The 21,435-nt window shown below is 37.2% G+C and overlaps 15 protein-coding genes across 15 annotated transcripts in view; 10 read left to right on the top strand and 5 right to left on the bottom strand.

Annotated features, from left to right (window-relative positions):
• Positions 1–4: 4 nt before the first annotated feature.
• Positions 5–370, top strand: EV154DRAFT_562513 (diphthamide biosynthesis protein Dph3; the record flags this gene model as incomplete). The annotated part of the gene is made up of 3 exons (XM_051605731.1): positions 5–25; positions 89–175; positions 230–370. The coding sequence occupies 3 exons, from the start codon at positions 5–7 to the stop codon at positions 368–370; spliced, it is 249 nt and encodes an 82-aa protein (XP_051458725.1).
• A 749-nt stretch (positions 371–1,119) lies between these two features.
• EV154DRAFT_418917 (uncharacterized protein) lies at positions 1,120–1,574 on the bottom strand (the record flags this gene model as incomplete). The annotated part of the gene is made up of 3 exons (XM_051595866.1): positions 1,120–1,276; positions 1,303–1,426; positions 1,490–1,574. 3 exons carry the CDS (start codon positions 1,572–1,574, stop codon positions 1,120–1,122), a joined length of 366 nt encoding a protein of 121 aa, XP_051458724.1.
• An 830-nt stretch (positions 1,575–2,404) lies between these two features.
• Positions 2,405–4,981, top strand: EV154DRAFT_601827 (uncharacterized protein). Its single transcript, XM_051607255.1, has 4 exons — positions 2,405–2,680; positions 2,740–3,247; positions 3,319–3,754; positions 3,822–4,981. Exons 1-4 carry the CDS (start codon positions 2,428–2,430, stop codon positions 4,908–4,910), a joined length of 2,286 nt encoding a protein of 761 aa, XP_051458723.1. The 5' UTR covers positions 2,405–2,427; the 3' UTR covers positions 4,911–4,981.
• On the top strand, positions 4,974–6,564 carry EV154DRAFT_505513 (GTP-binding protein YchF). Its single transcript, XM_051601181.1, has 4 exons — positions 4,974–5,370; positions 5,427–5,732; positions 5,794–6,204; positions 6,256–6,564. The coding sequence occupies exons 1-4, from the start codon at positions 5,197–5,199 to the stop codon at positions 6,472–6,474; spliced, it is 1,110 nt and encodes a 369-aa protein (XP_051458722.1). The 5' UTR covers positions 4,974–5,196; the 3' UTR covers positions 6,475–6,564.
• Positions 6,562–8,244, top strand: EV154DRAFT_505510 (uncharacterized protein). The gene is made up of 6 exons (XM_051601180.1): positions 6,562–6,848; positions 6,914–6,967; positions 7,031–7,207; positions 7,273–7,457; positions 7,576–7,629; positions 7,696–8,244. The coding sequence occupies exons 1-6, from the start codon at positions 6,686–6,688 to the stop codon at positions 7,792–7,794; spliced, it is 732 nt and encodes a 243-aa protein (XP_051458721.1). The 5' UTR covers positions 6,562–6,685; the 3' UTR covers positions 7,795–8,244.
• A 667-nt stretch (positions 8,245–8,911) lies between these two features.
• EV154DRAFT_419014 (kinase-like domain-containing protein) lies at positions 8,912–9,796 on the top strand (the record flags this gene model as incomplete). Its single annotated transcript, XM_051595874.1, has 4 exons — positions 8,912–9,093; positions 9,152–9,440; positions 9,495–9,594; positions 9,657–9,796. Coding segments are annotated over 4 exons (711 nt in total), but the record flags the coding sequence as incomplete, so codon positions are not given.
• Positions 9,797–10,374: 578 nt separating this feature from the next.
• Positions 10,375–11,361, bottom strand: EV154DRAFT_505500 (40S ribosomal protein S19-A; the record flags this gene model as incomplete). The annotated part of the gene is made up of 4 exons (XM_051601179.1): positions 10,375–10,501; positions 10,571–10,754; positions 10,811–10,945; positions 11,325–11,361. The coding sequence occupies 4 exons, from the start codon at positions 11,359–11,361 to the stop codon at positions 10,420–10,422; spliced, it is 438 nt and encodes a 145-aa protein (XP_051458719.1). The 3' UTR covers positions 10,375–10,419.
• Positions 11,362–11,373: 12 nt separating this feature from the next.
• On the bottom strand, positions 11,374–12,089 carry EV154DRAFT_505498 (uncharacterized protein; the record flags this gene model as incomplete). The annotated part of the gene is made up of 3 exons (XM_051601178.1): positions 11,788–12,089; positions 11,651–11,734; positions 11,374–11,590 (listed from the first exon to the last, which is right to left on the bottom strand). Coding segments are annotated over exons 1-3 (479 nt in total), but the record flags the coding sequence as incomplete, so codon positions are not given.
• Positions 12,090–12,715: 626 nt separating this feature from the next.
• EV154DRAFT_419011 (Rho GTPase activation protein) lies at positions 12,716–13,737 on the top strand (the record flags this gene model as incomplete). Its single annotated transcript, XM_051595872.1, has 3 exons — positions 12,716–12,836; positions 12,923–13,138; positions 13,193–13,737. 3 exons carry the CDS (start codon positions 12,716–12,718, stop codon positions 13,735–13,737), a joined length of 882 nt encoding a protein of 293 aa, XP_051458717.1.
• Positions 13,738–14,161: 424 nt separating this feature from the next.
• On the bottom strand, positions 14,162–15,381 carry EV154DRAFT_441771 (S-adenosyl-L-methionine-dependent methyltransferase). The gene is made up of 2 exons (XM_051596965.1): positions 15,026–15,381; positions 14,162–14,973 (listed from the first exon to the last, which is right to left on the bottom strand). The coding sequence occupies exons 1-2, from the start codon at positions 15,099–15,101 to the stop codon at positions 14,267–14,269; spliced, it is 783 nt and encodes a 260-aa protein (XP_051458716.1). The 5' UTR covers positions 15,102–15,381; the 3' UTR covers positions 14,162–14,266.
• Positions 15,027–16,804, top strand: EV154DRAFT_196984 (SMAD/FHA domain-containing protein). Its single transcript, XM_051594316.1, has 7 exons — positions 15,027–15,287; positions 15,361–15,578; positions 15,634–15,903; positions 15,980–16,096; positions 16,169–16,273; positions 16,331–16,585; positions 16,658–16,804. The coding sequence occupies exons 1-7, from the start codon at positions 15,224–15,226 to the stop codon at positions 16,730–16,732; spliced, it is 1,104 nt and encodes a 367-aa protein (XP_051458715.1). The 5' UTR covers positions 15,027–15,223; the 3' UTR covers positions 16,733–16,804.
• EV154DRAFT_505494 (uncharacterized protein) lies at positions 16,783–17,368 on the bottom strand. Its single transcript, XM_051601177.1, has one exon. It carries the CDS (start codon positions 17,267–17,269, stop codon positions 16,877–16,879), a length of 393 nt encoding a protein of 130 aa, XP_051458714.1. The 5' UTR covers positions 17,270–17,368; the 3' UTR covers positions 16,783–16,876.
• An 844-nt stretch (positions 17,369–18,212) lies between these two features.
• EV154DRAFT_505490 (eukaryotic translation initiation factor 2 alpha subunit-domain-containing protein) lies at positions 18,213–19,512 on the top strand. The gene is made up of 5 exons (XM_051601176.1): positions 18,213–18,364; positions 18,432–18,564; positions 18,630–18,837; positions 18,898–19,007; positions 19,078–19,512. The coding sequence occupies exons 1-5, from the start codon at positions 18,251–18,253 to the stop codon at positions 19,452–19,454; spliced, it is 942 nt and encodes a 313-aa protein (XP_051458713.1). The 5' UTR covers positions 18,213–18,250; the 3' UTR covers positions 19,455–19,512.
• A 106-nt stretch (positions 19,513–19,618) lies between these two features.
• EV154DRAFT_562500 (B-cell receptor-associated protein 31-like-domain-containing protein) lies at positions 19,619–20,621 on the top strand (the record flags this gene model as incomplete). Its single annotated transcript, XM_051605730.1, has 7 exons — positions 19,619–19,663; positions 19,724–19,747; positions 19,808–19,867; positions 19,924–19,961; positions 20,023–20,045; positions 20,104–20,254; positions 20,333–20,621. The coding sequence occupies 7 exons, from the start codon at positions 19,619–19,621 to the stop codon at positions 20,619–20,621; spliced, it is 630 nt and encodes a 209-aa protein (XP_051458712.1).
• A 674-nt stretch (positions 20,622–21,295) lies between these two features.
• EV154DRAFT_601816 (uncharacterized protein) overlaps positions 21,296–21,435 on the top strand; it is a 1,213-nt gene continuing 1,073 nt past the window's right edge. Inside the window, exon 1 of the mRNA XM_051607254.1 lies at positions 21,296–21,435. This exon is cut by the window's right edge and continues 279 nt beyond it. Within this exon, the coding sequence (XP_051458711.1) occupies positions 21,408–21,435 (28 nt within the window). The 5' untranslated portion in view covers positions 21,296–21,407.

The raw sequence follows: 21,435 nt of genomic DNA, 5'->3' as shown, positions 1-21,435 counted from the left end.
CGAAATGGCTTCATTTTACGACGAGGTAAATCACTCAGCATGCCTAGAGACTTTTAGATATTTGAGACTAACCATGTCAATTATGAAGGTTGAAATCGAGGACTTTGAGTTTGATGAAGATGAGGGCCGCTATACTTATCCTTGTCCATGTGGAGACAAGTTTGAAATCTACTTGGTATGAATTATATGTTTCCTTTACAAACATTGTATACTCATTATTACTGTTTAGGATGATTTAAGGGATGGTGATGATGTCGCACGCTGCCCTTCTTGTTCTTTAATCATTAGAGTTGTTTACGATCCGGATGAGTTTGCTGATGAAGAAGACGAGGAAACCACCTTTGAAATTAATCAGGCCATATTAGTTTGATATGGTTAGTAAATTAATCCATCTGTAAATACGCAATAGCATCAATTCATACTGCATCAGGCTTTCCGATGAAACAAATACATTATAATAAAAAAGTAAAGCTTTGGTACACATTTTCATTTGTATTAGTAATCCGGCCGATTTTTCAGTGTCATGGTAATGGCTTATGGTTGAGCATTTATAAATGCATTTCGTTATGGACTTTATGAACGCTGATCTGTATACTACATCTTGGGTTAGCGGACGATTACTAGCTTTATTTTGTAATTGACAAAGCTCTTAAGCCTGGCCATTTCATCAGACATATAATATTTTATTTTTTATTGAACAAGCCTTTTTGCAGCCACTTGGGAACTGCTTTGGATTTGGGTTTCGATTCAGAGGTGGTGCTAGATGTCGATGTGGTATTAGATAAAGTAGGTGCTGGTGGAGGTGATAAAGCTTGCTTTAAATCCAAATATTCTTGCTTCAAGGCATTGCCTAAAATCCCACAAGTTAATAAACACCAACAAGCCTAAAATCAAATTCATATCAATTAGCTTACCCTTTTCTCCTTGTTCGATCCAGGCAAACAAAACATTGGATGCAGGTGATAATCCAGCCTTGAAAAAGGACAATGAAGGTTCGGTTAATTTGGTACGTGGAGGCAAACACAGCACAAATTTTCGTTCCGGTGTTTCCAATAAGCTCCTTGTGAATTCATATAACGCAGACACTAAGCAATAATTATGAGCACAGTATAATCAAATTTAATGTGATCGTCTTGCCATTTTACCTCTTTCTTTAGTCTGAAATACAGCTTGTACAATGGTGTGATCTGGCATACGAATACGAATGGTTGTCTTTGGATACTTTTTAAGCTTTTCTTGATCTTCACCATCCCTCATCTTTTGAGTCTTTAAAGGTCTAAAAGCAGGTGTTATTACACAGACGATCGTTCAACTGGCTGTCCTCGTACTTGCCTATTCTCGAGATTCTGTCGACGCTCTACAGCAGATTGATAGAGTTTCTTGATCTCATTAGGTTCTAACTTATAAGCTGTCTCTGGCAATTCAGCTTTGGGCTAAAAATGTCAGCCTTTCTATTCTATTTTTCGCTTCTTCTTAAATTCCTGTTTACCTATCTGAGTTGCATTCGTTGGTGGAGAGAGGATTTTTAATTCTCTATCAAAAGGTTGTTCGGTAACTTCAATTTCCAATGACATTAGTGATTAATATACAAAAAAAAACTACGTAAGCTTCCCCTTTTTCCGTATTTTTTTTTTAAAACAGCTGAGCACCTTTAATATCACAGTCACTCACCATATTTCTGTCGTGGTATGTAGTAAAATTGATAGAATTCAAATGGTCTGCTGTGCTATCTTTCCTTGCGTGAGCCAATAGAGCCAACCAGAAAAACGTTTATCTGACACTGACGCCTTCAATCAATTATCAATGATTCAGCATTACGTTTAGAGGCTCTATATGGTCAATATTTTGCCAATATTAAGTGGAGTTTGATTGTCTCTATGAAAACGGCGGCTATACAGTACGAATTAGAGCTTTTCTGATCTCTGAACTGAACCTGCTGTTGATTTGAAACCATTAAACTTTAATTTAACCTTTGAAGGAAGTTCTCGACAGAAATTTGTCTTTTGAAACTGGTGGATACAAGCTGATGGCCATCAATCATAAAGTTTCCCCTGAATATATAACCAAGCGCCCAAAAGCCTGAGCTATAATACAGACGGTTGCCATACCTCGGCCGTGGTTGAAAACGAACTTTGGGTAATAACAAAAGTAAGTATTGGATTATGTAATTACATCAATTTCAAGGAACTTTAGCTTATCTAAAAGTGAGAACCAAAACGAATTAAGTTTTTGAGAAAAATGACAGCATTAGGGAAATGAGAGAAGAGACAGGACATCAGCGGAAGTTTAAAATATCAGGCACCTAATTGCGAAACCAGGGAGTTCATTGTGTATTGTAAACAAACATTAAAAATATAAAAGCAAACCATGAAAATCTCTATTTTTTTCTCTCTTTTTTTGAATTCTAAATCCACGCACACACGCATAATGTCGAAAGGATACTTATCTGTGCCATCTTCGGATCCAGAAAAGCAAGGATGGTTCTCTAACGAGAAAACCCAGCCAGTGGGTTGGATAGGCGGTCTTAATCAGTGGTTTATGACACCCAGACAAAAGGAAAAGAGTACTCGTAAAATGCTGCGATCCCGCACTAGAGGTATTAAACTGATTAGCACTTTTTTATTCTGCACTGCCAGCATGTTTTTTATCCATCGGTTTATTGATAATTATATACAATTTGGTACGTAATCTAGTATAAAAGTAAAAAAAAAAAATGCTAAAATTTACTATTGATACTAGCGTTACCCCAAGAAACCGTTTCAGAATTGTTCAAGTCTATTCCATCCAGTGACCATATCAAACAATATTTCAACACTTATGCATCTGCAGAACTAGCGAGTTCACGCACCGACAAAAATTTAGCAGAATGGACACGAGATCTTTGGAAAAAATTTGGTGTGACGGACAGCAGGATTGAAACGTATTGGCCATTACTAAACTATCCAAACAAGACAAGACTTGCTATTGTACAGGGCCCTTTCCTTCATGAAGCCAATATTACCACTGACTCTTTTCATGCCTATTCTGGCCACGGGAATGTCACGGGTCCCATCGTCTATGTTAACTATGGTCGCTTAACTGACTTCCAATTTCTGTTGGCTCGTGGTATCTCTTTTCAAGGGACGATTGCTCTCATCCGAAATGGTGTAGTTCATAGTGGTCTTAAGGTGAAGATGGCGCAAGATTTTGGTTGCTCGGGCGTTGTTTTGTATACAGATCCGGATGATACAAATACTACTGCAATACTGTAATAACAATTACGTTTATTTTATTTTATTTTTTCTGATTTTTTTATTTATATACAAATGTATATTATAGTCCTACCTTTGTGGAACAGGCGTCTGTACAGTATACATCCTACATTGTAGGAGATCCATTAACACAAGGTTACGCAGCCACAACAGAAAATGATACGCATCGTATCACTTTAGATCAAGCTACCGGTATCCCAAAGATACCTTCTTTGCCTATCTCTTGGCAGGACGCATTGCCCTTGCTCAAAACAACTGAAGGATATGGTATCGAGGCGGATATTACTTGGTTAGGTGGTCTGTGTGATGTGAATTATTACAGTGGTCCTAGTAAATCTCTGGTGAATTTAGTCAATTTCAATGATTACAAAGTCAGACCTGTTTGGAACGTTATTGGTAAAATACCTGGCAACATTGAACCTGAGCGTGCTATCATTATTGGTAATCACCGAGATGCTTGGAAGTCTGGATCAATTGATCCTTCTTCTGGGTCTGCTGTAATGGTAAATAAATAAGATAACAATGCATGATTAATAGCTAAAACAAGTTTTGTGTTTCTCAAACTTTTAGATGGAGCTGGTGAGAACAATTGGTATTTTATTAGAACGAGGTTGGAAACCAAGACGTACGATTATCATTGCATCATGGGATGCGCAAGAATATGGCTCTGTTGGTTCTATTGAATGGATTGAACAACATCAGGACTGGTTAAAAGAACAAGTGGTTACTTATTTGAATGTGGATCATGCTGTATCTGGTCGGCATTTCTCTGCGCAGTCTTCTCCTTTATTGAGTCAATTATTATACGAGGTCACACAGGAGATTATTGATCCACATACAAGTCAAACTGTTTATGATGTTTGGAAAGCAGACAGGAATAAAACAGCAGCAGAACAAGCGTTTTACTTCGAATCTTCTCCACAAGATAATTTGATTCCAACCCTTTTGACTGATCCCTTGGGTGTAGATTCTGATCATGTTGGCTTCTTTCATCACTTGGGTATCTCTAGTGTCTCTTTCGGTTTTCGAGATGAAAATGGATATCCACATGATAGACACTGGATGGAAACAACGGGTGATCCTACGTTTGAATATCATCAGGCGTTAACAAAGATTTGGGGCTTATTAGTATTTCGTCTATCATCCGACATCATCTTGCCTATGCATGTACAGGATTACTCTACAGAGATTATACGTCACATGAATCTTCTCACTGCCAGACAAGGCTGTCAAACATTCCCTTTTATCTCATCCGCCATTAACTCACTTGCCTCTACCAGTCTGCATTTCGAAAAGAAGCATAACAAGTGGCATCATAAATTAAAAGTTCACAAGCATATTTCCAAGAAACTCACTAAACATGTGACCAAAGCAAATGAGCGTCTTTTGCAGTTTGAAAGAGCATTGCTCGATCCTCAAGGTATTGCTACAGAACGACCTTGGTTCAAGCATGTGGTATATGGTCCAGAGTTAAATACGGGCGTGGCTCAATGTTTCCCCGGCCTGACTGAGGCCATTGACAATGCAAATGAAGAATACCTTCGATATATTGAGGAAAGAATCGGCCAAGTCCTGAATAATGCCGAGCAAGCTTTGCGAGGCAAATACAATGGTCTTGCAGAAGACGATGATGAAGACGAAGACGATTGCATGATCTAACAGTCACTATTTATTTTATTTAGCCTTGTAAAAGAAAAATATTAAAATAAATTTTTGTTTTACTTCATTTACTCAACCATGTTGGCCATTCGTAAAGGACTTGTTCCTACCCGATGCTTTTTCTCAACTTCCAGTGTAGTTCTTGCCAAGAAGAAGCCTAGCAAGAAAGAAGAGCCCGAGAAGGCTATTTTAGGAAGACCTTCCAACAACCTTCGTATGGGTGTTGTTGGTTTACCCAATATTGGGTAACATTAAAAGAATAGAGACATGTTATACAAAGATACTCATGTCATATCACAGTAAATCATCCTTATTTAATGCACTAACGAACAGCAGTGTGCCTGCAGAAAATTACCCATTCTGTACCATCGATCCATCCGAGGCTAGAGTGGAAGTCCCTGATGATCGATTAGATTGGCTTGTCAAAACATACGAACCTAAAAGAACCACGCCTGCACATGTAAGATCCGACTCAGAAGTTTTAAGTAGGGAAAAAAATTGAAAAAAAATCTCTAGTTGACTGTAGTGGATATTGCAGGCCTTGTCCGTGGTGCTTCTCAAGGTGCTGGTCTGGGCAACGCCTTCTTATCCAATGTAGGCTCGGTAGATGCCATTTACCATTTGGTGCGTGCCTTTGAAAACGACGATATTACACATGTGGAAAATACCATTGATCCTGTGCGAGATTTAGAGATTATCCAGAACGAACTTCGTATCAAGGACGAAGAAATGCTGGAGCGTCAGTTATTGGATTTGGTCAAACTAGCAAAGTTCCCCGACGCCAAAAAATTGCCAGGCACCGTGTCCAAAAAGGAAGAGCTTGTAAGATTGTGTGTATGCGTGTGTGTGTGTGTATATTAAAGTAGTAATTTCTGTTTTGTAGGCTATTGTGGAGAGCTTGGCAGAGTTTATGGCAAAGGGAAGAGATGTCCGAAAGGGAGATTGGAGCTCAGCCCAGGTGAATGTCATTAACGGTTTACACTTGTTAACGGCTAAGCCCATGATTTATTTGGTGAATACCAGTGAAGGGGACTATGTCTCACAAACAAACAAGTGGTTACCAAAGATTAACGAGTGGGTGCAAGAGAACAATAAGGGTGATCGTGTGATTCCCTTGTCTGTCTCTCTCGAGTCCAAATTAGTAGACATGGCGCCACAAGAACAAGCCCAATACTTGAAGGACCTTGGTATCCAATCTCAATTACCAAATGTCATTTTGGCTGGTTACAAGTCGCTAGATTTGATTCATTACTATACCTGTGGACAACAAGAAGTGCGTGCATGGACCGTCAGAGTAAGTTGCTTTTCATTAGAATATCTATAAAGGTTTACTTATAATGAGCAGAACACAGCCAAGGCACCTCAGGCAGCGGGAGTGATTCACTCTGATTTCGAACGTGGGTTTATTGCAGCCGACACACAAAAGTTTGCAGATCTGCAGCATTACGGCTCTGAAGCTGCAGTCAAGGCAGCGGGTAAATATATGCAAAAGGGCAAAGATTATGTTGTGGAAGATGGCGATATTTTACACTTTAAATTCAATGTCACTGACAAGAAAAAATAAACAATATAAGTGATACGGGAGAGGCACAACTTACACACAGGCCACCTATGAATCACATGATTCCACAGTTGTAATCTTTACAAGTGACGTCAATAATAATGTTGTTACACGACGCACACACACCTTTTTTTATTTTTTTATTTCTTTCTCTCCTTCTTTTTCTTCTTCTTACACACACACACACACACACATACACATTTAAAAAAAAGGGATGTTACAGGAATACCCAACACAGATTCAGCCACGTTCTTCGTCTACAAGAAGAAGCCAAGATGCCTTTGATTTACAAGATTCGTCAAATAAAGTGGATGCAGAAGCCAGCCGTATCTTGATTGACTTGGCCAACCAAGACACATCCTTACAACATTTGATGGGTAAAAGTGGAAACATGGCATGTCCTTACTGTTACTGAAACCACCCCCTTTTTTTCATTTCGCAGGTTCTTCTTCGCACTCGTTGGATACAAAGTTCAAAAGAAGGATATCCAGCAAAGGTAAAATGATAAGATTATTATCACTATATATATATATGTAAATATGATTTAACAACCTTGTAGGAGATATTAAAGTGTCACTACCAATAAAGACAGACGCCAATCTTCACTTACAGCAAGAACGTGGTCAGCCGGATCCCATCATGTTACTGGCTGCGGCAGCTGCTGTCATTGACGATGAAGGCAAATACAAGAAACGAGCCTATGAGCGACGGGAAATCAAGCTGCATGGACGACACGGTAAGTGTATAATGTGTGTATTTGTGCGTTTTGTTATGTGTATTAATGTTGTTATACACCTACAGGTTCAGTAAAGAGAAAGTCGTTTACGTACGGATCCAACGATGACAGTGATAGCAGGTCATCGCTCTTACACCGTCGTCACAGTGAAAGACGTCATCGTCACCAGCGACCCTCGGTATCGGTGGACGACACGTGGCCAACATCCACAGTCAATCCTATATCAACAGAAGAAGAAGAAGTGAAAGGGGTAAAAATAAAAAAAAAAGAAAAAAAAATTATGCATATATAAAATATGCATTGACATCAAACTCGCCTATTTTTTCATTTTTTTTTTTTCGTTCTCTTTGGTAATCATTTTAATATAGAATGAGTCACAATCTGAGGGAACACATGCATTTTCCTGGCAGTACTTATCCATGGTACATATTTTTTTTTATAAAAAAATTGGCTAAAAAAACTGACTCTTTTTTTTATGGTGTGCATAGAAACAGAATCCGCGTATTAAAAGAAATGCTATGCATGCGTACATCACATACATGATATATACAGATATGGCTCAAGAACAGCGAGTAAGTGGGATATAAAAAAAAATATAAAGAGGTGTAACCATTGTGTAATAATCAGTGATTTAGCATCATCATCCTTCCTCTTCCTCGTCGTCGTATCCCATGGAGGAGGAAACCAAGGAAACCTTTGTCCCTCATGGCAACGGAATGCATAGCAACGATTGGTACTCCAAGCAACAATCGATGCAATCTTACAGATTACCTCCTTCTCCCCGGCAACGGCATGATCCTCCGACTAACACCGAATCCATCATTGGTAGGCCTTTGACCGATTTCTTGTTTCAGAGAAATAATACAACACCCACAACAAACAATAGATTATCTAATCATTTCTTTGAGTAATAAATTCAACTTTTTTTTTTTGAAGCACACTCCCGTCCATGAATGAAGCATTTGGGGTGATACCCGAAAAAAGAAAGAAAAAAAAAGAAAAGAGCCTTTTTGTACTACAATAACTTTATGATAAAATAAAAACGGGGTGTAATGACAAAAAATACACAAACAAAAAAAAAGTGAAAAAAAACTTCTGTAACCCTTCGGCCCCTTAGCTTTTTTTTTTCACTTTTCTCACACACAAAAAAAAAAAGAAGACCCAAATCTTTTTTTTTTCCCTTTCTTTCAACTTTTTTTTTTTTTTTTTTTTTTTTTCGCCACCATCTCCATTCATCCCTTTCTTCTTTATTCTTTATTTAATTGTGTAAAATATAAAAAAGGCACCACTACTCGTAATGAGTACTTCTCCCAGTTTATACGATACTTCAAGTTCTTCTGGAGCAACTCGACTTGCTTCACCGCAACATAAAGTATTAGATATGAAACCACGTAAACTACGTCCTGACAACAACAATAATAATAACACACAATGTAAAAAGGTATATATATATATATAAAAAAATTAAAAGTAAAAAATAAAAATCACTCACAAAATAAATAAAAAAAAAGGCGCCATGGCGTGTTCCAGGCAATTTTGAGATACCCGACATTATTAAAGAAGCTTGGGATAAGAACAAGGATAAAATAATGCCTTCAATACCAGCACAAACCAAAAAGAAATCGACCATAGAACCTGTACAAACAAAGGTAAACAAATAATAAAAAGTACGTACGGATAGTATGCAATCTAACATTTTTAACTCAGCGTTGGATGCCAGTTGGAAAATCTCCAGATATTATACCTTTACCGCCACCAGTCATCAAAGTCAAACGCAAAGCACATGCTGCATTCGATGCCAAACTACGAAAAGTCTTGCCTGCCAACAAGATTATGGAACTCAACCCTAAAGAACAATTTGAAGGCCTTCATCAAGTTGGCAGCGGGTAAAAATAGAATTTTTATTGTCTACGTCCCATTCAACTAAATCGTTGTTTATTTTAGTGCCAATGGTGCGGTAGTCAGGGCAACAAAGAAACATTCCAATAACCAAGTGGCAATTAAGCGTTGTTACATTGAAGATCTTGATACGCCACATCACGCTTATATTCTGCGAGAATTGCGTATTATGGGCTGCCTTAATCACCCTAATTTAATTCAAATCAAAGAAGCCTGTTTATGGGATGATCATCTCTGGATGTGTATGGAGCTCATGTCCTGTTCCGTATTCAACCTCCTGTATAATACCACCGTCGGTCTTTCTGAAGGCAACGCTGTTCGTGTCGCACGAGAGGTAAAGCCGCCCCCCGTTTATTTATATTGACGTTGTACTGACTATTATTTGCAGTGTCTGGAAGGCTTGGTCTATCTCCACTCCAAGAACTACATGCATCGTGACATCAAGTGTGAGAACATCCTCTTGGGCCGCAATGGCCAAGTGAAGCTTGGTGAGTTTTTATCTTTTTTTATTTTTATATGGTTATGTTTACTAACTCTAACCCTTTTGCAGCTGATTTCGGTTTAGCTACTCCCATTAACCGAGTGAATACGAATCGATTAGGCACAGCCAAAGTAAGTAATAGACCAAAAAAAAAGCAGATGACCTATTTTCTAACTATTTCTTGTTATAGTGGATGGCACCGGAGGTAGTGTCGGAAAGTCCTTACGGAGAAAATATTGATATCTGGTCACTTGCCATTACCATGATTGAAATGATGGATCGTGTCCCTCCACTTTATTACCTCGAAAGCAGTCAGGATATCTATGCCGATATTCTCTACGGTGATTCTCCAAAGTTCCACTTCTCATTGCCTTCCAAGGGCATGAGTGAACTCGTTGCCTGGATGTTGACTCACAATGGCCTGACTCGTCCTGGCGCAAAAGCTGTATTAAAAAGAATTCACGCTGATATCAAAAAGGGTAAGCTTGTCTGTACAAAGCAAAAGGAACTGTCCTATCTCGTTCGTGAAGTATTCCCAGAATCCACATAAAAACAAAAAAAAAATATATACAAAACCAAAATATAATCATCTGCATCCCAATACAAATAATACCCTTGAACAAGCCTATCACACCTTGTGCTGTAATTTATTTCCTCTTTCTCTCTCTATCTCTCTCTCTCTCTTTCAATAAAAATACCACATAGTAGTACTAGTATTCGTCATAATCATAAAGTCTGTGCGTAAGCTTACAGCGCCTTATCTCTTAAAGCACGAGAAGTCATTATATTATAGTTTAAATTGTAGATAAAATTTTTATTATTTAAAAAGAATTTACTCTTCATCAGACTCTTCAGCGAGGGTCATGGCAATACGATCCAAATCACGTTGACCATCTTGAGTGATCTTACGGCCACTGTAATGAATAAAAAAGGAGAATGAGTTAATTGGCTGCTACTTTATAAAAAATAAACTTAAAACGTACCCCTTCTTGTCTTGTTGGAGGACACCAATCTTCTCCAAAGATTGAAGAACCTTACGGTTGACGGAACCGGAAGCGTTACAGTGGTGAGAAGGACGAGAACCACGGTTGAAGGTACCACCGTGAACCTTGTTCAAAGCACCAACACCAACAGACTTACGAATGTAGATGTGACGGGCAACAGAGGCTATAAGCAGCAAGTTAGTTTAGATGTATCTCTCACTCTATGTCAATATCACTTACCAGCACGGATGAAATACCAATCGGGATCATAAGGAGCGAGTTCCTTGAAGGTACCGGTCTTGACAAGATCGACCCACTTGGGGACCTCGAGCTTACCAGTACGCTTGAGGTAGGCAGCGTAAGCCTTGATGAAAGCTATATTACCAGTCAGTACACATGTAAAAAAAATTTAGTGAGGAAAAAAAAAAGGAAGAGAGCCAAGCCACCGAAACACTTTTTTTTTTTGAAAGCTTCTTTTTGGCAGCAGTTGCATTGCCACTGAATATAAACGCGACAGTATGGTTGTTATGGTTGTTCAGGGTTTATACAAGACGTAAAGAGGAAGAGCCATGATGAATGTACAATCAAATCAAAAAAAAAAGAAAAAAATTTGCATGTAATCTCGTCATGTCCCTTTTTTTTATATTGAACACGTCTTTTTTTTTCTTTATATGTTGTTGATGCAATAAAAGTGACCAAAGTGCTCTTTCTCTTCTTCCTTTTTTGATTCAAGATAGGTTGGATGTATATTTACCGTGGGAGTTGACGTCCTTGACAGTGATACCAGCCATGTTGATTAGAGAAAGAGAAAGATTAATTCAATTCCGCATTTTTTTTCTCGACAAATAATAAAAAAAAAATTTTTTTACGAATGAGCCAATCACAATCGCATTCGATCGGAACAGGAATTTATTTATTTTCGCCTGTCACACAAAGCTTGCGCGTAATAATCCCAATCAAACTAATTGCTTGCTCATTACTCTGAATCACACACGATTTCACCTCAATGTATCCTCGTGGCTACATGAACAACGTCAATCACTTTACTAACCATCCACACTTAATCATCTTAATCCTTACATTGATGCCCATCTCGGCGTTCACAAACATACCATGTGCCGCCTCCTCCAGCTTTTCGTATAAACGACTATCCCTTTTGACATGCTGTAAAACAGTAATGTCAGTTTTGGGCAGGCTCTCTCTCATACTCTCAATACCTCCAAATACTCCTCTGGTGTACACCCAAGAAACTCTTCAACAACTTTGTCGAACATGGTGATTTCTCGTACACGATTCTTAAGTACGTCCAATACCACCATGTCCATTTTGAAGTTGCAAACATAGTCTTGTATTATCTTTTTGCACACTTTACAGAACAGTATTTCGTTCTCTTTGCTAGAACGGCTACCGACAGCTGCCGTAATTGTTCCTTTGCATCGGCACTTTCTGACTACAATGTCCCTTCCTCGAAGATTAAGGATTTGATAAGGTTTAATTTTCGACATAAAGAGGAAATAAGCTTTGACTACCTTTTTTTTTTTTTAAAAAAAAAAAAAAAAAAAAAAAAATGTTATCATGCACTGTGACGCGCTTTCAACCATGTTCCCGGGAGAAAAAAAAAAGGTACCACACGATATTTTCAAAAAGACGGCTGTCATCTATTATTATGGATTGTAAAAATTACGGCAAATATTAAAATATATAAGAAAATTAAAGTATTATCTTTTATTTAATAAGATGTTAAATCATGAACTTTGTTTTTGGTGTGCATGCATTATTGTGATTAATGTATAGTAGGCCTGTCAAAAAATAAAAATAAAGCTTCTGATATGTTACTGTAAAAAAACTCCGTATGTAAATTGCAAGAGTCGGTAATGATGTGATTTATTGACTTTTTACTATGATAACTATAAATCATTTGACCCGTTTTCAATAGTAGTAGTATGATGATGATGTAGGACTTTTTCTCAACCAACTAATGATAAAAACAAAGGTCACGCTCTGTTGTACTGGCTGCCTTAAATATGTCCAAAGAGAACTAATTTCCGACAGGAACAGTAAAGGTAAAAGTGAGGCACATTCTTTCTCTCTCTCTCTCTTTTTTTTTTTTTGTTATTTTGTTATATATTTTACTGCTGTTTTAGAATGTCATTGTTATTTGGTGCACCACTGATTACTGCTTTAGCGCGGTCGAGTTTTACCACACCGTCTGGCCTTTCGATTCCCGGTATACTTGCCAGAATCTTTGATGAATTACAAGCCAAAGGTACCGAATTAAAAGCAAAAGGAAAAGAAAAAAATTTCCTGTGTATAATCACCCTTGTCATTGACACACACCTATAATTGAAATAGGTTTGGACGCAGAAGGCATATTTCGTAAATCGGGCTCTAATGCCATCGTCAATCAATTACAAGCTGAATTTGAAGCAACCAAAAACCCGTTTTTGGTTAAATTTCCTGAAACCGTATCTACACATTCACTAGCGGGATTATTCAAACGTTATTTACAGCAATTACCTGAACCCGTAATTCCAAGGCAATTTCAACCCGTCTTTTTGGATATTTTTGGTAAGAAACAAAAGTTATAACGCAAGATTAGATTGTTGACTGATAGTAATACAGACGAGGAAAAGTGCACAAAGGAAACATTAAAACGACGCTTAAAAGAAGCATGTAAATCACTACCTCATGAACATCTTCACTTATTACAGTTTTTAATGGGAGTAGCAGATATGGTACAACAAAAACAAGGAAAGAATCAAATGTCGATAGAGTCACTTGCTATTATCCTGGCACCTACTTGTGTACGTATTGATGGTGTATCTAAACTGATGCCATCTTCATCTACAAACATGTATGCTGCGCCCATCTGTTCCTCGTATAATTCACTACCCGTCATGAGTAATAATAAAAGTCAATTAATTCGAAAGGCCAGTAAAATCATTTGGAATACACTACGTAAAAATAAGCATCAGGATCGAATAGCCTATAATCCTTCTACTATACTTTACAAACCAAATGATCTACTACAGCTGGAATTGGTCAAGGAGAGTAATATGTGGATTAAGATATTTAAATTCATGATGTCATATCCTGAGGTATTCACCACGCTAACAAATCCCATCAAAAAATACCAACATCGACCAGTTGAAACAGTAAAACACTAAAATAGACTGATATCATTTGTGTTATTTTAACTCTTTATTTCTACATAGATCACACCGTCACCACCCAAATGGGACACATCTTCATTTACACCACAAGAGCAGAAAATGTTGATTGATTTTAAACCGCTTGAATTTACCGACGATCTCATCAAGACTTTTGGAAGTTTCGATCTGAATTTTGATGTTCAACCCACCAGTCATAAAAAGCAGCCATCCAAATATGTAGAGACCCTCTTGAATTGGAAATCAAGGGAGGAAGAAAACCCTCATGTCATTATTCCCCACACTTCCCCCCCTCCCGCAGATTGGGTCAAACTCGCCTTATTCACAGCAGAGCCCAATATATCCTAATTTCCCGATAACTTTATAAATAAACATGTATAGATCCTTTTTTTTAGAGCTAAATTTTATCACTATGACATAAGGGGAGGTCAGCAGAAGAGACATTTAAACACGCTTCTCTGTTATAACCAACTATTTATAATAAAAATAATACCGTTGTAATTACAATTTAATAGTTACATAAAATCTATTTTTTATAGCAATAATACATGTCAGTGTCAAGAGGGTAAATGAATTCATCCTCCAGCTGGTATTCATCAATCACATGCTGAACTTTTTCATGCAAGATATCTTGCGTGTGCTTATCCAAGATAGCAATGTAGCTCTTGCTAGTGATTCTAGTCCAGACATCTGATTTCTTTGCAAGTGTATCATGTTGAAATGTTTCATGTTGCAAAGGTGTATACAAATCTGTCGCCTCATTAAAAACATGTTTCCAATAACCTAGGCGATACTGAGGTGCAGAACCATCATATGCTTCATACAAGTCACGTAACTGGGCAACCCAGGGAGATCGCTTACTTTCCATGTTCCATATCAAGACCATCAAACCACCAGGCTTTAAAACACGGTGGATTTCTTTCAGGCTCTTCATGTCATCAAACCAATGAAAGCACTGAGCTAGCATGACTACATCTTGAGACTGCGATTTTACAGGAATAGACCAAGATGTGCCTGAAAGACAAGAAACATTGTCGGGCAAGCCAATTTTGGCTCGCATGGCATCCACAGGCTCTACAGCAGTCAAAGAGGTATAACCCCCTTCAAACAGCAATCTTGTCATAATACCTGTACCTGCTCCTAAATCAAGCATCTCCGTCTGCGAAGGGGTCTTTTTTGTTAGCTTCTGAAGAAAATCAATCGATTCCATTGGATAACTAGGTCGTGCCTTGGCTTTTTAAACAAATCAGCTCTTATGTAAGTCATAAAATAAATAAAAGCTTACCATAGGCGTCAGCTTTGGCCTTAAACCCCTGGGCTGCAGTAACATGAGGTAAGTTCGACATGGACCTTCTTATCATCTAGCAAAATAAAAAGAAATAATATTATAAAACCCGAAAAAAAGACGTCAGATTTATATAAAATATATAAAAAATGCATATCCCTTCCCCCCTCTTTCTTTCTTTCTTTTTTTCAAGAGACCATGATGACCGAGTCTTCAGCAGTTATGCCGATGAATGACGAAACGGTTAAATTATTGAAAAAAGGCAATTAAACAAAGCAACAACAACAACAAAAAAAGAATCGTATTGTTGTTAATGCAATTTACTTTTTGTTTAGGTCCCATGACGATACAGAAGCGTAATTCAGTTTTTACAGTCATACTTAGACCTCATAACACCCACTTCCAAACAAGAACGCTAGAATTAAGAGACAAAGTCCGTATCCGAATCGGCCGTCAGACTTCAGCAAAGACCACCCCTACAGCCTATAATGGCTATTTTGATTCCAAAGTGCTGTCTAGACAACATGCAGAGATTTGGTGTGATAAAACCAAAGTAAAACTAATAGCAGGACCCAATGTTTTAATGTACTAATCAAGAAAAAGTGTAGGTTTTCATAAAAGATGTAAAGTCCAGCAACGGTACTTTTGTTAATGGATCCAGATTATCCAACGAATGCGAAGAAAGCGAACCCAAGGAATTAAAGAGTCAAGATGAGCTAGAGTTTGGTATTGATATTGTCAATGATAATGGAGCAGTTATGTACCATAAAGTCTCTTGTACTGTACATGTTTTCCCCGTGCCTTTATCTCAGGTGGACGATGGTATTATAAAAGAACTTTCGAATCAGCACCCAGTACAAGTCTATCCTGATCCACATGTAAAAAAAAAAGCATTTCTTTCTTATGTATGTACTAAATATGTTGACTTCCCTCCCCCCCCCCCTTATTCTCTAGTTGTCTCGAAAATCATCCACTTCGTCGATCAATACAGTAGCCACAGTAGAAAATGGATCTTTAGTGACAACGACAAAGCGAGCCAAAAAGCTGGAAAATGTCCTCAGTAAATTACAAGTAAGTAACTTCTTTTTTTTTTTTTGGCACATGAGGAATGATGATATTCATTTTTTTTTTATTCTTAAAAAGGCAGAGATAGAGAAATCAAGACAAGTGGAAAATGAGTTGAAATCAATCAAGGATACAGTGATGGATTTAGATAAAGTATTCAATCAAGAAAAGATGAAAAAGAGCGTATGTTAAACAAATATTATAAAAGAAAAAAGGTTTACTGAAAAAAAATGGTATTAGGATGAACTCGGAGAAAAGCTGAGCTTGGCCGAAGCGAAAATAAAGTCATTCAATGAAAAGTGGAAACATCAGACACAAGCCATTCAAACAGCAAAGCTCGAGTTACATCGTTTAGAAAGAGAATTAGCGGCTCATGACGCTTGGAAGCTTGAAAAAGAAAAGCTGCTCAGCGAACTGGAACGAGAACAGGCCAAAACAAAGCTATTACAAGAACAGTTAAAAAGACAGCAGTTTGGATTTTTAGATGCATGCCAGGTAATACAGTAACATTTTTTTTTAAACTTTTTTTTTTTTTTACAAATATTCACACTCTAAAAAATATTGTAGATTAAAAGCATACAATTTTTGTTTGCAGTGTTGATTGGTGTTCTTTCGACACTGTTTTATGTCTTGTTCAATTAAGACATGTTATATATACTATTATTTATATCCTTATTGTATTTTTTCTCCCCCCAAATTAACCCCTTCTAATTCCCTCCTAAAAAAAGATACCATTTTTTTTTTTTTTTTTTTTACTAAATCTGATTTTATACATAAACAAAACAGTTAATTATAATCGATGTAACTTCCTCGGTGATGATGTCTTCCACCGTATTCGTACCCCATTTGCTGTGGGTATCCTGATTGATTGTAATATGGATAATTGCCATAACTTGAGCCATGACGAAGTCGGTTATAAATTGTTCGAAGCGTACTTTGTTTGTATGGTAAATAGCCATTTGCTCCATACCCACCGTACCCACCACCATAAGCACCACCAACCGTACCATAGGCACCACCGTAACCTTGTGTCATATATCCTGCAGTATTGGGGTAATATCCTCCCATCATACCCCCGCCGTTGTAATAATTCGATGCTGGATAATTTGTTATTAATGGTTGTTGACCGTACATTCCAGGTTGCGGTGGGTACTGGTTATAGCCTCCATAAGAAGACATGTATGGATAATAAGGGTATGACACTATAATACCTTTAAAGTAAGAAAATCACAAACAAAAAAAAAGGACGTGTCAAAAATCAACTTACTTTTTTTGTTAATAGTCGAGATAAAAGGAGAAAAAGAGAAAAGAGAGGAAAAAATCCATATTGTTTTTATAAGACCAACAACAGTAGATCTTTTCGGAACCAAATACGCTCCGGGGTATCAGATGATGTACACTGAAAGCCAATAGAAATCAAATCATATGATGCTCCCTTTTGATTTTTCGATACACATTTTTATTGCAGAACCTGAATATAGGTTGAATGTTATGAATACAAACTCCTCTCCACTAATGAGTAACCCGAGATATGTATCCACACCTCCCCTTATATCTTTATTGTAAAAATAAAACAATAGGTTGATCATTCCAATGAACTTTTTTTTCCTTTGCCCTCAACCCCCTTTTCTTTGTCAATATCTAACCCAATTAAATAGGCAATGTCGTCTTGTGATTGCCCGTGACACCCCTTTCACCACTGCAAATAAAAAAAATCAAGCTTAGCTCTATTTTGGGGGCGGGGCACACTCTGTCAGAAGTGGGCTTTATCTTGTTGTCATCTCACTTTTATGTTGCTGGAAAAACACAAGTATGCGTATCCCTGACTACTCGTTGCTATGACAACCTCCACCCATCATCATTATGACACATAAGTTGCACTGTTGTCAAATACTTCATGTGGGTACCATGGTAACCTCCAGAAATAATTGACACACGAAAAAGTTTATGTGAATCATAATCACTGCTTTTATTGATAACTGACAAGAATGACGCATGAATGACATTACATAAGGAAAAAAAAAAGTACGCAGCAAATGATGGTTTTTGGAAAGAAAAAAGGAATTAAAGTTCCGCGAAAAGCCTCTAAAAAAAATTCTCACTTTGGAGGGGGGGGCTCTTCTTTTTTTTTCTATTTCACTAAAGTAAAACATTAACAAGATGAGTGATTCCAAATTTTCTTGTCGCATGTACGAGCAGGAATTTCCTAAAGTCGACGATGTTGTCATGGTCAATGTCCGTCAGATTGCTGATATGGGTGCTTATGTCAAGCTTGTAAGATGAACAAAAAAAAAAAGCCATCCTTTTCAATACAAACTGACTGTTTTCCTTGAATGTATAGCTCGAGTATGGAGATAGAGAAGGTATGATCTTGCTTTCCGAATTATCAAGAAGACGTATTCGTTCCGTTCAAAAGTTGATTCGTGTCGGCAGAGATGAAGTCGTTGTTGTTCTCAGAGTAGACGAAGAAAAGGGTAAGACATGCTGAAAAAAAAGGGCGCGTGTATTTTCTTTATTTTTGTATTAATAATTCTTGCAGGTTATATTGATTTATCCAAGCGTCGTGTCACTCCTGAAGATATTATCAAGTGTGAAGAGAAATACAACAAGTCAAAGGCTGTTCATTCCATTTTACGTCACGTTGCCGAAAAGAACGATTTACCTCTCCAAGACTTGTACGAGTCCATCGGTTGGCCATTGTACAAGAAGTTTGGTCATGCTTATGATGCCTTTAAAATGGCTATTGTGTAAATGAGTAGAATTTACATGAGACAATTTTTAATATTAACCACCGTTTATTTTACCAGTGACCCTGATACTGTCTTCCAAGGCATGACTTTCTCCGATGATGTTCTCAAGGAGTTATTATTGATTATTAAGCGTAGAATGACCCCTCACCCTGTTAAGATCCGTGCCCGTACGTAGCTTCTTGTTATAGTGGATTATATTTTCTTTTCTTTTTTATTAACCACCACAAACCTTTTTAGAGCTTGATTTAAGATGTACCGGTATTGACGGTGTGAATGCCATCAAGAATGCCTTGAAGGCTGGTGAATCAGTTGGTTCTGAGGATGTTCCCATCAAGATCACATACTTGGCTGCACCCTTCTATGTTGTTACTGTTGATTCTTTGGATAAGAAACTTGGTTTTGAGGTGATCGAAAAGAGTATTGAGGCAATAAAGACAGCTTTGGATAAACATGCTTGGACCAAGTTCAAGGTCGAGAAGGAAGCCAAGTTGGTCTCTGACTCTGATGATCGTGATTTCGCTGCTTTATTGGCTCAAGCCGAAAAGGAGAATGAGCTTGTTAGTGGTGATGAAGATGAGGGTGATGCTGTCGCTGCTTCTGATGATGATATGTAAAAAATAAGACAAAAATACTAGTAATAAAAATATAAAATAGATCATATTGTAAGCAGTACATTCTTATTATAACGCGTTTTTCTGTGCAACCAACCTATAAAATACCCCCTCCCAAGTAAAAAAATATTATCTTTTTTTTCTCTTTTCAACTCTTTTTTAAAATTATGACCATATATTATACTGCTGTCTTTGTTATTCTGGTTGTTGAGGTAAACAACTAAGCTTACTCTCTATGACCAACTAATTCTAATATTTCCTGTTTAAACTAGATGGTTGCCTTTGGCATTCTCGTCGTAAGTGAATCTTTTATAAAACCAAATCTCGAGATTGTTGTTCCTAATCTCGCCTTTTAGGTACCCCTTCCATCTCGCTGGCGTAGAACTATTCACAGATTTGTTTCAAGATCCCCATTGGTAAAGTACAATATAAATTTTTGCTCTTATTTCTTTCTGATAAACGAAGGATACAGGTTCTTCAAGCAATTACTGTTTTAAAATTCGTATTTGGGTAAAGTACTCTATATATTCATAATTATAACCAGTATATACTGATATATTCGACTCCCTAGCTTTATCTTTTTATTATTTATCGGTAATCATGACGAAATAGTTACCCAGAAAAATAGATGCTAATACGTAATCCATCATAGATGCTGTAAACCGTTTGCAACGTCTTGACCAAGGTGATACTGAAGAGAAGCGACAATTCCACGATGCTGGTTATGAAGCTAGTCAAAAAGCCAACAAATTTTATGCACAAAGAAACTTGTACTTGACCGGATTTACTCTCTTTTTATCACTGTAAGTTAAATCATCAGAGAAAAAGAAAAAAAACACGCGTTTTTTTTACATATAAATCTAAAAAAAAAAACTGTTTAGTATTCTCGAGCGTACTAGTACTTTAGTCGTTGCCATGTTGAAGCATGAAGAAGAGTTAGAATACGCCAGAGAGGAACACAAAACATCCAGCAAGGATCAAGAGCGTTTATTGACCATGGAAAAGAACTATAAGGATCAAATTGAGGCTCTCGAGAAGGAAAAGGAAACTTTGCGTTTACGTAAGGGAGATATGGATAACCTCAAGAAGCAAATCGAACAACAAACTGCCGAGTATCATCAGCTCTCTGTCGAGCGTAATTTGCTCCCTGTCGAAAAAAAGTCTGCCTAATCAATTTAAGTATGACACGGTTTTCCCTCACCTTGCACAATAAAAAACCCTTCATATTCATCTCCTACTGCAATCTCATGATTTTTTTATATTATTTTTTTGCTATCTCAAATCGGCGTATTGACTAGACGCACAGGTCTTTTTTTGTATAATTGATGTAAGCACCGGGAGATTTATGCATCAACCTAAACCTATTATTGTATGTATGCTCCATGCAATCATCCAACTTGGAGTATCTATAGCTTGATTATCGCATTTGCAGAATTGCATCTTTCTTTTTGACAGCACATTATATCTGATTGTGCCTTTTCTTATTTCAGCAGACAAGTGGAAACGTAAGTCATAAAGCCTGTACTGTCGCTGGGACAGGTACGCCGACTGTCTTGTTAATATTCGCTCCTTGTTTTTCAGGTACAAGGGGGTCTATAATAGACTCAAAGTACAAGCAGCTGTCAAGAGGACAATGATATAATGTCTGCCGAAAATAAAACAAAATGTTCACTGATGTCATCATTTTCCAAGATGCATAAAATAGGAATTCGTCAAAAAGCTATTTTAGTTATTTTTTGACAACCGATTTTTTTGTGAATCATGAAATTTTACCAACCGCAAAAAACCTCATGATTGATTTTTTTTTTTTTTTTTTTTTTTTTTTGGTTCTTATGTCCCCCTTTTTTTCAGTCTTTTCCCAATTTCTTTCTTTTGCTTATCTTTTTTTTCTTTTTTTAAAAAACTAAAAAACTAAAAAAAAAACACACACACACACATACACACACTTTGATTGTAATGCTTCGAGTCTATTCTATACTCTATA

The sequence above is a fragment of the Mucor mucedo genome (genome assembly GCF_025094135.1).
Source record: "Mucor mucedo strain NRRL 3635 chromosome Unknown EV154scaffold_35, whole genome shotgun sequence".
Taxonomy (NCBI): Eukaryota; Fungi; Mucoromycota; class Mucoromycetes; order Mucorales; family Mucoraceae; genus Mucor; species Mucor mucedo.
The sequence above is the reverse complement of the archived record's forward strand: the minus strand, read 5'-3'. Positions and strand labels throughout refer to the sequence as shown.